General features: G+C 36.9%; 1 protein-coding gene across 2 annotated transcripts in view; it reads right to left on the bottom strand.

The window, feature by feature from the left end:
* Positions 1-13849, bottom strand: part of prkcbb (protein kinase C, beta b) — a 143432-nt gene that overhangs the window by 20645 nt on the left and 108938 nt on the right. For both annotated transcript variants that reach the window (XM_059558362.1, XM_059558361.1), the window contains exon 16: positions 4606-4746. In XM_059558362.1, coding sequence (XP_059414345.1) covers positions 4606-4746 — 141 coding nt within the window. The remainder of the gene's footprint in view (positions 1-4605; positions 4747-13849) is intronic.

Genomic DNA, 13849 nt, shown 5'->3' with positions numbered 1-13849 from the left:
TCTGATGTGTATTTATTGCAGTTTATATGAAAAGGTTCATGTAGCGTGGTACAACCTCCTACAGAAATGAATAATCAAATGTAAAATAAAAAATAGCCCCTCTGTCACTTCAAGAGCTGCACGGATCCAAATTACTATTACACACGTATTTTCATTCTCAAGTCTTTACGTTCATTTATTACATGACAAACGAAAGTATATATGAAAATCAGCAAGCACAACATTTTGACACATTTTTGAGCTATAAGATGACTTTACATGTCCGAGTTGTGTTCCACCTCTGGGCTTATGCTACAGTATATCTCTTCCTGAGGAGCAGCGCAAGTTCTCTTTCACGCTTTTAAAAACATGAATAAATATACTTCGAAAAATCAAGCACGTCCCATTTTACAAATGTCACATTACACGATTTTATTGATTTGCATGGCAAATTGGACTTATGCGTAAACGAAATCGCAGCGCTGCAAAGGGGGGCGGGAATGGGGCACAATAATCATTTTATCTCGATTATTGTATTTTCATAATCGTTGGAGTCCAAAATCGAAAACGAATCGGTTTTTTTTTATTAATTGCACAGCCCTAGACAAAATAGAGTTTTTAATATTGGCTATTAAAAAAACCTTTTTTTATTGGATACTGTTACGGTGAGAAATCACAGCAAATGGTTCTGTTGAATAAAGTACTTTAATGAATCAAACTGAATCACAAACTATTTTTGACATTTCTGCAAAACAGCTGGACTGTTAGATCAAGGATTTATTAGTAATATTTTTATTGGGGCACAGCAATATTTTACTGGGGTTCATAAAAGGTGCAATAGCATGAAAACAACGACATGTATTGGGCAGAAATTTCAGTGTATGCATAACATAAAGTTTTTAATTATTATATACATTAAAGGTAAGCGAGAACATATTACAGCAATAGTGGCCTCCCTTCACTGGCTTCCTGTTCATTTTATAATGGATTTTAAGTTAAGTTTTACTATTTAATTCTCTAAATGGACTGACACCAAGATATCTTTATGATTTAATACAGTTACGTAATCCATCAAGAGCACTTAGCTATTCTGAGCATTTACTTTTGGTAGAAGAGTAGGGGGAACCGTGCCTTTGGAGTGGCAGCTCCAAATATCTGGAATAATATGCTTCTCCATGTTAGGCAGGTCCAAACACTTTCTGCTTTTAAATCTAGTCTTTGGCATTTAACACAATATGAGAGCAGGTTTTATGATTGTTTTGGTCTTGTGTTTTTTTTTTTATTGATTGTGCTTGTGTAGCACTTTGGTAAAACACGTTGTTTTTTAATCATGCTGGTTGCAGAGCATTCTGGGATTGCCTTTGACTTTGAACCGTGCTTATGACTCCTTAAAATGCTGCCCACAAATGCCTCTTACTAAGTTTTGGAACAGAGCTAATGTCGTCTGCATAATTTTTTGGTCTCCAAATGAGACAGCGTGAGTCTCATTCAGATCATAATTGCTTTTGATCATAATTGAGTTTGTAAATCAGAGTTATTTGAATGTCACTCACACGCATGAACACTCCTAATCACACACACCTGAACAGTGAGCTAATGTACCTCACTGCTGTTTCACAGCATAAGTAAGCCTGAAAACTGGGAACAGACTTACAGAATTTCAGAACTGACACAGTTGCTCACCAATGGATCCTATGCAGTGAACGGGTGCCATCAGAATGAGAGTCCAAACAACTGTGAAAAACATCACAATAATCTTCAAGTAAGTCTAGTCCATCAATTAATGTCTTGTGAAGTGTAAATCGGTGTGTTTTCGCTTGTAAATAGTGCTTGATCTGTGCATATTTCTCTCCTGATTCAGATGACATGATGTTTTCACTGGAGAAAGCATTATTATGGAGGAAGGACTCATATTTTTGCTGGAAGCAATGGTCTGAAAATGTCTTGATTGACTTCTTTATTACACTTCATCTTCACAAGATGCTAGCTGATGGACTGGAGTGGTGTAGTCCAAACAAGTTTTTATGAGCTGTTTGAACTCTCATTCTGATGGCACCCATTCACTGCAGAGGATCCACAGGTGATCAAGTGAAGTAATGCTAAATTTCTCCAAATCTGTTCCAAAGAAGAAACAAACTCATCTACATCTTGGATGGCCTGAGAGAAAATAATAAAAAAAATTTGGTGAACTATTCCTTTAAATTATCGTAGAAAATATTGTAAAATATTTTTTTTTACTGAATTACAATATACAGTAGCATTGTGTTACAACTGGTTAAGAGACAAGCAAGAACCATGTTTCATGTCAAAAACATTGGCTCAACCAATGAAAACGTGTTTGAAACCCGCAACATTGGAAACCTGTTCGAAAACATAGTTTTTACTATTCTGTTTAGTGACACTAGTGGTGCAGAAATTACACATGTTGCCTCTGCCACTTCAACTACAAGTAAAAAAAAAAAAGTAAAAAAGTAAATCTTAATATTTTATGGTGAAGATGAAGTAAACGGCAGCAATGAACTCGGTTTTCTAAAATCAACTAGACAATCTGTTTTCAATAAATGCACCCAGACCTCAATACCAGGGAGGCGCTGCAGGAAGGAGATCATGTTTAACAGGCCAGTCTAAGTCCGAGCAGGAGGTCAGGAGGGTCAGTGTGGAGGGAAGCAGTATGCAGCACATTACTGCCTGGACAAAGCCTGCTCCATTTGACAGAGCGCTCTCTCTCTCTCTCTCTCTCTCACACACACACACACACACACACACACACAGACACAAAGAGACGCAAGAGAAGCTGTACTCATTAAGGTTCTGACTGAGGCTGACAAACAACACATCTCAGCTCGGCCGGAGCCCTGGCGCACACACTTCTAACACGGCTAAGATCCTACTGTGCCTCTTGCTGTGGTGTGTAGAGATACACCAAGCTGACCTTCCTTCGGCAGCTTTAGACCAAAAAGCTGTGCTTGACTACAGCCGACTACAAACTAACACATGTGTTCTGTGCCCGTGTGAGAGGATTTATAGCTGTCTATATCAGCAGCTATCAATTGTATATTTTTGTCATACAAAAGGAGAAACCGAAACAAAGATATACAAGATATACGCAGATATACAAAACGTAAACAAATATGCGCTTGCTTACCATTTTGAATATCAGTTATGTTGATAACTTCATTTTAAGTGGCTCATGTTTTTATGAAAATATTTGCAAACTCACTCTCGCCGACAGCTCCGATGGCGATTCAACATGATGAATCAGGCTGCCGCCAACGTGAGGAACACACCAAAAAAACTAACTAGCCCAACAGACACTCGCCGATGGGCTTTAAGAAGGATATAAAGATACTTCATTATACCTACTGCTCTCCACAGCCCTGAAAGTTTGGCTTGTCATCTGTAACACAGTACAGCAGAATTTGACTACTTTGACACTGTCTTCAAAAACTATATGTCCAGTCGGCCAGTTTGAGCTTGAGCTGTTACAGGTCGCTTAATGTGATTTACACAAGAAAGACATTATCCTGGATCAACATCCTTTGCTGGTCCTGAGACAACATTCCTATTAACCAATCACAGCCCTCTTATTTTAGGATTAGGTTTCTAGACTGCAGGGTTGGGTGGAATTCAGAATTTAAGGAAAAATTATTTTGAATGACATGAAGGATTTACTGTTGCAATTCAATGAAACAAAGGTGTGTTGAATTTCACTTATTCCAATACAATAAATAAAATACACATTTTGTGACAAAACATAAATGATTACATAATTAATGAGCAACAATTCTAACTGAATCACTGAAATTCATTTTACTTTTTCTAATGTCTACCAACTTTATGTAAATAACTAAACAGATCTTAATGTTGCCATTAAAAACAAACAAAAATAAATAAATAAATAAGAAAGCCCACCACTACTTACCTCAAATTTCCAATCTTTTGACTATATAACATATTTATATAATATTGTAGAAACGGTAGTGTTCTAGAAAAGATGCTCTTTCGCCATAAAAAATAAAAGTGAATTAAATTAAAGTTTATTTAATATAATGATGAACATATAAACATATTTGTAAGTGTTTACAGTTGACATTTCAAACACCTGTCCATCAATTAATATTTCTAGAAATATCCTGTATGTTGTATGAACATGATAATGAGCAATTCATACCAAAAAATTTATAACAAATTACAGTAATAGCAGTTGTATTTTTGGAATTGAATTCCATTTCAATTCTACTTCCTGAAATTCAAATTATAATTCAGTTCAAATAGATGGAATCAAGTGAGGTTGAGGTTGGATTAGAAATAGTGGTGAGGGTTAGTGTTAAGGTAAATGAAGAATTTATATAGGATTAAGAATAACAGAAGGGTTATGTTTGTTGACAGGAATGTTTTTCCAGAAGCAACAAAGTATGTCGATGCAATGGTGTCTTATTTTGATAAATCATGTCATGCATTACGTGTTAAGTATCGGGCTGAAAAAAAAAAAAGAAAGACAATGAAACTCAAATTTAGACTCAAGTCTGACATAACCACCAGGGTTTACAGCAACACGCAAGGAGTGAATGCAAGAGAGAGACAATATGTGTGTGTGATAGAGGTGAGGTGGCTGGCTTGACTTACGGCTTTTGGTTTAAATGGTGGCTGAACTTCCTTGTTCTCCAGCTTCTCCCAATCCATGTAACGGAAAAAGCCGTGTTCCCTGATGTCTCGCTCACCCTCGGGACCGCAGCCCAGACGCTTGCCTGGGTGTTTGGTCATCAACTGAAACAGAGAGGACAACACAATGGTGAGAGGACCACCGGTATTTAGTATGGCTGTCAATCGATAAAAGAATTCTAAATAAATGCATAATACACAGAATAATGAATCAAGTTAATCACAATTAAAAGCATATCATCTATATTTTCGGACAACAGATTTGCTTTACATTACAGGGTGACCAATATTAGTTTCCACGTTGTTACATAATTTATGTAGAATTTTTTCATGAATATATTTAAAATAAAATACAAGTGTACACTACATTAATGTGTCATACTAAGAACCCAAATATTAAGTTCAAAATACAGCCAGGGTGCTTGCTTGCCATACTTCAGTAGTTTTTGTTAAATCATTTTCTTTTATGGGTCAAAAATGCATTAACATTCCTGGAGGGGGTAAAACTAAATCCACAGAAATGAGAATGTCATTACATTTTTTTTTTTTAAGGTCAAATAATTTTTACTTCGCCGTTTCAGCACAACTTCCTCTGCACAGCCATTTCTCTCTCTTTTTCCCCTTCACCAACAGCTGTTTTATTCCCCAGCAGAACATGCTATGTTGAATATAACAAAATCGTTTGGCTATTTTATTCCAGTGAGTGACTTTAGCGTGTGTAGGAGAGATTAGGCGAGGGGAAAAGCTCTACAACTTGTCGCTTTTTCTTCAGCGCCTCAGTGCGCATGAAAAATTGATGGCAGCAGAGAAAGTCTTCCAGGCTTTTGTTAAGGCATAGGTGGAGGTGGTGGAGGAGGGGGGAGATGAAGGTCTCCGCTGACTCTGAGCCTTAACCCTCACTGGATCAGGAAGGGACTGGTCTGCTCTGGCAATCCCTGACCCTCCATCCCTGACAAATGACCTTTGTCATCATTGTCATCATTAATGTATACAGCACAGGCCAGGACACACTCACTCGCTGTGTGGCAGCTGGGCCATACTGCCACAGAGACACAGCTGGCTAATTCATTCATTCATTAATCCATCAAAATCTATCTGTCCAAAAAAATATGTCTATCTATCTATCTATCTATCTATCTATCTATCTATCTATCTATCTATCTATCTATCTATCTATCTATCTATCTATCTATCTATCTATCTATCTATCTATCTATCTATCTATCTATCTACCCATTCATTCATCCATCATATCTAATTATCGATGTTCCTTCTGTCTGTCTGTTCATCCGTCCATCCATCCATCCATCAATTTCAGCTTGTTTCTGTTTCTGTACAGCTGACTGCTCATATTTCACAGCTGTCCTGCTCTGAACGTCAGCGCCACAGTGTAATCTGACAGCATGATTCAGTAGAGGCTCTAGAGGCCGAACAGAGCCAAAAACACAAGTGACCTGCAGCATCGGAGTCAAGTCAATTGCTTTATCTCTCCCTCCTGACCCTCTTCAGCTCACTACACACAAGTGTGGCAGGAGTGCTCTTCAGAGAATTCAGCACTGATGCTCTTAAACTTTAACTCGGAGTTAGTGGCGGTGGCTTGGTTGGCTACATGAAAGACAGACAGCCATAGACACCTATGGGAATTTATGCCTCATCACTGTCCTGTCAAACAAACCTAAGATGATTCATGACCACAGGGCGAATCTTAAAATAAATGTTTATTGAACCTCCATGGCTATTCTATACTTTCATGGTTACTGGATAAGAATTCATATTGGATAATCATTATAGCATGATTGCAGTTATTTTGTTAGCATGTGAATCTGCATAGAAAATATATACACACACACACACACACACACACACACACACACTATATATATATATATATATGGTTACTTTTAAAGTAAAATAAAAATGACTTTTTACTCTGAAGACTTTTTAGAGTAAACCATTTGGGTGCTCATACTTGTTGCAATAACCAATCAAACAGCCTTGTTGCTAGGTAACGCATAATGACGCGTGTATAAAAACTCCAGTCTGTGTCCATAATGCACACCAATAAAATATTATAAATCTACAAAATCTGCAAACAACTATCCCAAAACATATGATTTTACTTATTTTCAATATGTTCTCACATCTGGAAAAAAATGTTTTATTGCATTATTGGACGCAAGGTACATTCTCCGCACTTGAGAATGTGAATGATGTAAATGGCACATTCCAGTAGTGTCTTCTACTTAATGAGGCAAACTCAATAAATAGCACAAATAAAAAGACAAAAGATCTGTCTCCTCTTTTAAATGAGCTACATTCCAACAGTATCAAGAACAGGCATTAACTGAGCATGCACCATGTTCTACACTCAGATGGCTTGACAGATGGTTTGAGATACCATTGCACTGTTAGTGTATGGTTACAGGCTCTTACACAAAGCATATGCAAAGAGAAAGAGGAAAAGGAGACGGAGAAAGAAAGTGAGCGAGAGTCTGTGTGCGAGCTCAAGATTGGCCTTAGTCATGGGGTATCAGTCTGTATCAGGCTTGCGTCCCAAGCCTCTCTCAGTCTATGTTCCATATCAAAGAACCACAGCATCCCACTTTAATCCTCCCATATCAGAGCTGTACACTCCATCAACACTGATAATACTCTTCAATTAGCACTCAGAGCACAGCAGTAGCACATATCTGCTGTTACTTCTGCTGCACGAGCGCTTCCTGCAGTATGCCATCCTCTGCCTCTGTCAGCTTCATTAAACGAGTCCTTAAACGCATCCAGCAGGTTTCTTTTTTTCTTTTCTTTTGTAAAAAATTAATGCAATATAATTCAGCTTCTTTATAATCCTCAGATGCTGTGTTTCAAAATTCAGGGAGCTTTTTATCTATACTTGCCAAAATGTGCAGTGATGGTCCCATAGCATAATTATGGTCTGAACCTTTATGCACTAACAGACACTTTTATCTTTGCATTGCATTCAAACACATTTTATCAGTGAATTACCTGGGAATTGAACTCAAGGCATTGGTGTTACTATGCCATTCTCTACTGTCTGAAGCAGAGGACAACTTTTTTTTAGGAATTTTATTAGGAATTCTTTTTTTTTTTTTGAAGAAATGTATACTTTTGTTCATCAAGAATTAAATTAGAATTACATTGATCAAAAGTTACAGTGCACATATAATATTGTCAATATTATGATATAATGTAGACAAAAGATTTCAAATAAATGCTGTTCTTTTAAACTTTCATCAAAGAATCCTGACAAAATGGTCAGAAACGTCAATGTTTCCACAAAAATATTAAGAAGAACAAACTGTTTTCTACACTGATAATGATAATAAATGTTTCTTAAGCATCAAATCAGCATATTAGAATGATTTCTGAAGGATCATGTGACACTGAAGACTGGAGTAATGGCTGCTGAAAATTCAAAAGAATAAATTATATTTTAAAATACATTAAAATAGAAAGTGGTTCTTATGAATTGTAACAATAACATTCTTACCGAACCCAGACTTTATAGTGTATACAATGGTAATAAATGATCACTGAATCCTTTTTTACATTTACATATTATTTTAAGACTGTCATGGTATTACCATGGTACCTTGGTACAGCTATTTCTTAGCAGGAGAATGTCCAAATGAAATATCAAACGCTAAATGCTATCAAACGATAGCAACCTTTTGACTCTCCTTGCTACGGTCTTCAAGTTATGAGTCATTACTTTTGTGTATGTCACTCAGAAAAAAACTTTAGTGAGGCAAAATGCCCTCAGGGCTTAAAGGGTTAATACACTCACTGTGCTGTTCTCTGCAATCTGTCGATGTAAGCGTCACAAATGAATATTCCCTCAGCTGATGTTTTGAGCATAAAAGCCTATATCCCCTAAAACTAAAACCCCAGGCTCTACAGAAACGAAGGGGAGGATTTTCTTTTGCTTTTTTATGGCAGAATTTTGATTACGACAGGTTCAATTTATCCGTCTGTCCTCTGAAAGTCACAAGGCCAGACTAAATTAATCATTCAATTACTGTGCTGAAAGAACAATTGATCCGCTTGGTTAAGGGAAATACCTCATTTATATTGCATGGCTCCATTGTAGCTTTCCCGGCAGGGCGGGTGGCAGCACCCCTCGCCTAAAGCAGTGCTTGTCCAAACTTACAGGATTTTCCAATCGGTCTTAAATGTCAAGAATTCATTTAGTATTCCTGCTCTATTTTAGGAGATTGTTGAGGAGAGAGGCCTCCAGGATCTGACACACTTCCTGAACTGCGGAATTAAGCTATCAAAGAAGTTTTGCAAGCACCTACAGCTGATCTTATGAGACTGAACTCATCAAGACAATGAGCTCTGCAGACAAACTGAGGAGAAGACAGATCCAGAATAAGTCAAGGAAGAGGGTTGTGCGGAGCATCTATATCTATTTCGGAAAATAGACCAAAAACGAAAAGGATGGACAAAAGAGAGCTAGGAGGAGGGAACAGAGTGAGGAGGGGAGGGGGGCTTTTGTGTATCATGCTTTACCCAGCAGCATGCTGCATTTTCCTGAAGCCAGTCAAAGAGGGGTAGCATTCAGCTTCTAAACACAGAGGGTTTATTTATTATTTAATGTTCACATTAACATGAATGTATTAGTGTGCAGGTCCCTCTGGATACACCTGCTCTCACATCTCTCTTTCCACTTTATATTCCAGAACTTGTTGTCCTCCCAATATCAAAGATTTCCATTGTCCTAACTTTAACAAAATTGGTCACCAGGCAGCATGCTAGCTAGAAGAACATCAAAGTCCAGCGAAAACTGACTTGTCACATTTCACCCCAAAATCAAATGGGAATTAGTAAAATTTAATTATGCTTTGTGTACAATTTCTATGGGTTGAGACCAGAGGTGGAAAGTAACGAATTACATTTACTCGCGTTACTGTAATTGAGTAGCTTTTTTGTGTACTTCTACTTTTTAAAGTATTTTTTTTAATCTGTAATTTTACTTTTACTTAAGTATATTTTGTTTGAAGTATTGTACTTCGCTACATTTTAAAACACATTAATTACTGAGTAAAAAAAAAAAAATCGCTCCCTGGAAGCTATGTCAGTAAATAATGGGCAGGAGGGCAAACTGGCGCTAAAATCACAAGAAAGATGCAGACGGACAAAACAGGCGTTAGTGGTGGTGCAGACACCGCTGAAAACGAAACCCCGTCATATTCTGAAGTTGAACTCAAGGAAATGAAGTGAACCCCTGGCCATATGTATGCTCTATTATGCTGTGCTTGCCTAGGGAGACCCAACTAGCAGTTTATAAAATCTCGACAAGACATCAACCCCACGTAAGCATATAGAGGTGAGCTAAATAATTGCGTCATTGCATTGGTGGTTAAAATGATGCTTTGACATTTTAGCAAGAGGTTTTGCACAAATTAGCCAAAAAGACTGGTGCGGAGTGTGCGATATATATTGTCTGCGATAATATCATAATTGTTGTTTTAATGATGTACGCGCGCATTTAGAGTGTTCTTTCACTGTGTGATTCAGTCTGTTGAAATGCATTTAGAATGAAATCAATCAAAATCATTTAGAATCAAAATCACACAAAGAATGCTGTCTTGTCCTCTAAAAATCATAATCACACACACACACACACACACACACACACACACACACACATATATATATATATATATATATATATATATATATATATATATATATATATATATATATATATATATATATATATATATATAGTTAGATCAGTGGGGATTTCTTTAAGACTGTAAGGGAAGCTCAGCTTCCCCTCTATTGTAAAAAAAAAAAAACCCAACGGTCAAATATGTACTATTGTGTATTATGTATTGTGTTAATCAGCTACATGTCGGCTGACTCGATTTTCTTCTCATACATTCCCGTAGCGTCACAGTGCATTTCCCTGTTGAAGCCGAGCGTCCATTGACTTCGATGGGGCTGCTTTGAACAGTTTTTTTCAGTGCTCCGAAGCTAGACGGTCATTGGATAAATGCTGCGATTATGTCCCGCCCACGGACGCTCAGCGTCTCTGGAGGTGAATGAAGACTGGGCTTCCGCGTGATGATTGGAGGATCTGTCGATCTCCTTTTGACTGACAGCGGTCTGCACCATAAGAAGTCGGTGAAGCTGTTTCACGCTCAGTCCCATGATCGCGGATTTCTCAAGTGTATTCGAAAGACAAACTGCGGCAATATTTCTTGATATTTGTAAAATGCAGAACCACCACAAAATTAAATTGGTAACTAAGACAGATTGAAAATGCACACACACACACACACACACACACACACACACACACACACACACTATAGCCATCTAGTGGTAAAGTGATTTATTACAATTTTTTAACTGAATTTCCCCAAAAATGGGCAAAAATCTTACATTAAACCTTATAAAATTATCCATGGTATCCCCATGTATGAAAGTTAGAAATCTGGGTCTTTTATGAAGTGAATTTTACCTGAAATGCTTTTTTCTTTTTTTGTAAAAAAAAAAAAAGCCTATTTAAATAAATATTTATTTATTTATAGAAATGTAAAAGATTTAAATCCTCCAAAAACTGTACAAAGTTTAGTAAAAACATAAATGAACAGAGTAAAATTATATTTGTAAAAAATTTAAATATTTTACTATTACAAAATGAAATGTTATTGTCTGGGGTCAAAAAGACCCCGAGTGTCACTACAAATGAAGACCATCAGAGGGTTATAATGTAGGCCGAAAATGAGCTTCCCCTCTTTGAAAGACCAGCAGCCGCCACTGATATATATATATATATATATATATATATATTTTTTTTTTTTTTTTTTTTTTACAACAGGACAGTAAACTAAGAGACTTGCGTTTTAGACACCATATTGCCATTGTTTTTGCTCTATTTCTACAACAAAAATTTATTCCAAACACAGCCACCAAAGCAAAATTTTGCATCTCTGAGCAACATGACAGTGTTTCGTTTCTGAATGAATCAACCGTTTAAATGATTTGGTTCAATCGCAATGACTCACTTATTAACAGTGACTTGTTGACACATACTGGCCATTTTAATTTCACATTTAAAGTATCTTTTGATTTTTTTTTTTTTATAATTAAGTTTTTATAATTTCAAATGAGTATTCAACATTTTATGTCTGGCATATCAAAACATTATTCATGCATTTGTAACTGCAGGTTAAATGCATTCTTGTCCTGCACTAAACAGTGTAATACATCTAAATGCCACGTCCGATGAAGCTTTTGCATTTCCTCTGTATTGAAAAGATGAGTTTGTTGATACTGATTTGCCAGATAACAGCCCAAATGTTTTATTATTCTAAATAACTGATTCCTTTAATTAAAAACAACTAGTTTGAGATTAATAGACCTATCCCAGGGGTGTCAAACTCAGTTCCTGGATGGCCATAGCCCTGCAGAGTTTAGTTCTAACCCTGCTCCAGCACACATATCATGTAGTTTTCAAATAAACCTAAATGATTAGATTAGCTGGATCAGGTGTGTTTAACTAGGGTTAAATCTAAACTGTGCAGGACTGTGGCCCTCCAGGAACTGAGTTTGACACCCTTGGTCTGTCCCATTTTTGACTCCCTCCCACTGTTAAAATGTAACTAAGTAATTTTTACTCTGAGTAAATTTTAAATGAGCTACTTTTTACTTTTACTTGAGTGGATTTTTTAGACTGGTACTTTTACTTGTACTTAAGTAAAATTTCATTAATGTAATGGTACTTTTACTTGAGTAGAATATTTTTGTACTCTTTCCACCTCTGGTTGAGACTTTGTTTGCATGCCAATTTAGCAGCTTTATTGTACATATTTTTACTGTAGTCGTCCTCTGTAATACTCGTAATTACACATATATCTACGTAATGCTTTAGCACAATTTTACGCAGCACAACAAATACTCCAATGATGTATAAACAATGTATATTTTAAATAATGTATTTTTTTTTTCATTATGTAAACTTGGGTAATAAAACAATTAAACAATGCAATTTAAAAAAAAATTTGCATCATGGTAATGAAAACAGGGAAACTGAAAATAACGCCACAATGCAAAAGAAAATAATGATAAGATCACAAAAGCCCGTTTCTTTTCATTTTAAGATATTATTTTCATTATAAAGTACTGATTCAAATTAGTAATCAGTAATTAATTATTGTTCTACGCCTCCCATGATATGCTCTCACGCTCCACACACAATCCGCTTGCTTTCCTTCATGTGCTGGGTTGAGATGAGAGGTGATCCCACCTGGTAGTGTGATTTATATAGTATTCTTTCTAATCATATATGGGGTCATATAATCACCCAGCAGACACAGACACTTTTACTCTGAGTACTGGTAACATGTCAGAAGTGCTGGAATGCACTAAAAAGTGCAGGTGCTCTAAAGGCTAAGTACCGGCCCACTGCAAGCACCGAGTATGGGTGTGTGCATTGTAGGAGCTAGACGTTGTATGATGAAGTGTGACAAATTTTTAGGGGAATATTTACACCCCTACCCCTTGACACTCAGGGGACAAGGCAAAGGTGTAGGTGAAGGGGTATAAAATAGAATTGGGATTGGGCCTAAGAATGTACTCACGCACAAGCCTGGCTTTCATTCTTCTACAAAGCTTTTTTCTCCTGTTCTCAGCAGCCATATGCTCCACTCTGGCACAGCAGTGACAAGTAGAAAGAACAGAAACATGGAAAGAATAAGCAAATAGAAGAGAGCTCCCTTTCAAGCCCTTTTTTAGGGAATACATTATACTATTGACTAAGATGCCCTAGTCATTCTGCGGCTTTTGTCTTCTTTTGCTAGGGCAAAAAAACACAAACAAACAAACAAACTATAAAAAACATTCATCCATTCAAAACCAGCCTAGCCATGCTCCAGTAAAAGCTGGCAACTAACAGTGCTGAGCTCCTGGGTCCTGCACACAGCCAGGAGTCATTGGCATTCCAACTAAGTGCTGTCTAAGGCTGTGTGTTTGTGTGTTTTTATCTGCAGGAGAGAAGATATCTCAAATAAAGAATAAGATCATGTGTATGCGCTGCTTCTCTTCCCAGCACTCGAGTCTGAAGCAGCACTGGCCTCCTAATAACAAAAGACAGAGTGAATGGAAGATAGAGATGGAGAGAGTCTTTTTTAAAAGAGCCTTTACGTGATTATTGATAGGATAGGTCAGAGGCTGTGGT

This window comes from Carassius carassius, chromosome 9, assembly GCF_963082965.1.
Source record: "Carassius carassius chromosome 9, fCarCar2.1, whole genome shotgun sequence".
Lineage (NCBI taxonomy): Eukaryota > Metazoa > Chordata > Actinopteri > Cypriniformes > Cyprinidae > Carassius > Carassius carassius.
This window is presented reverse-complemented; position numbering and strand designations above follow the sequence as displayed.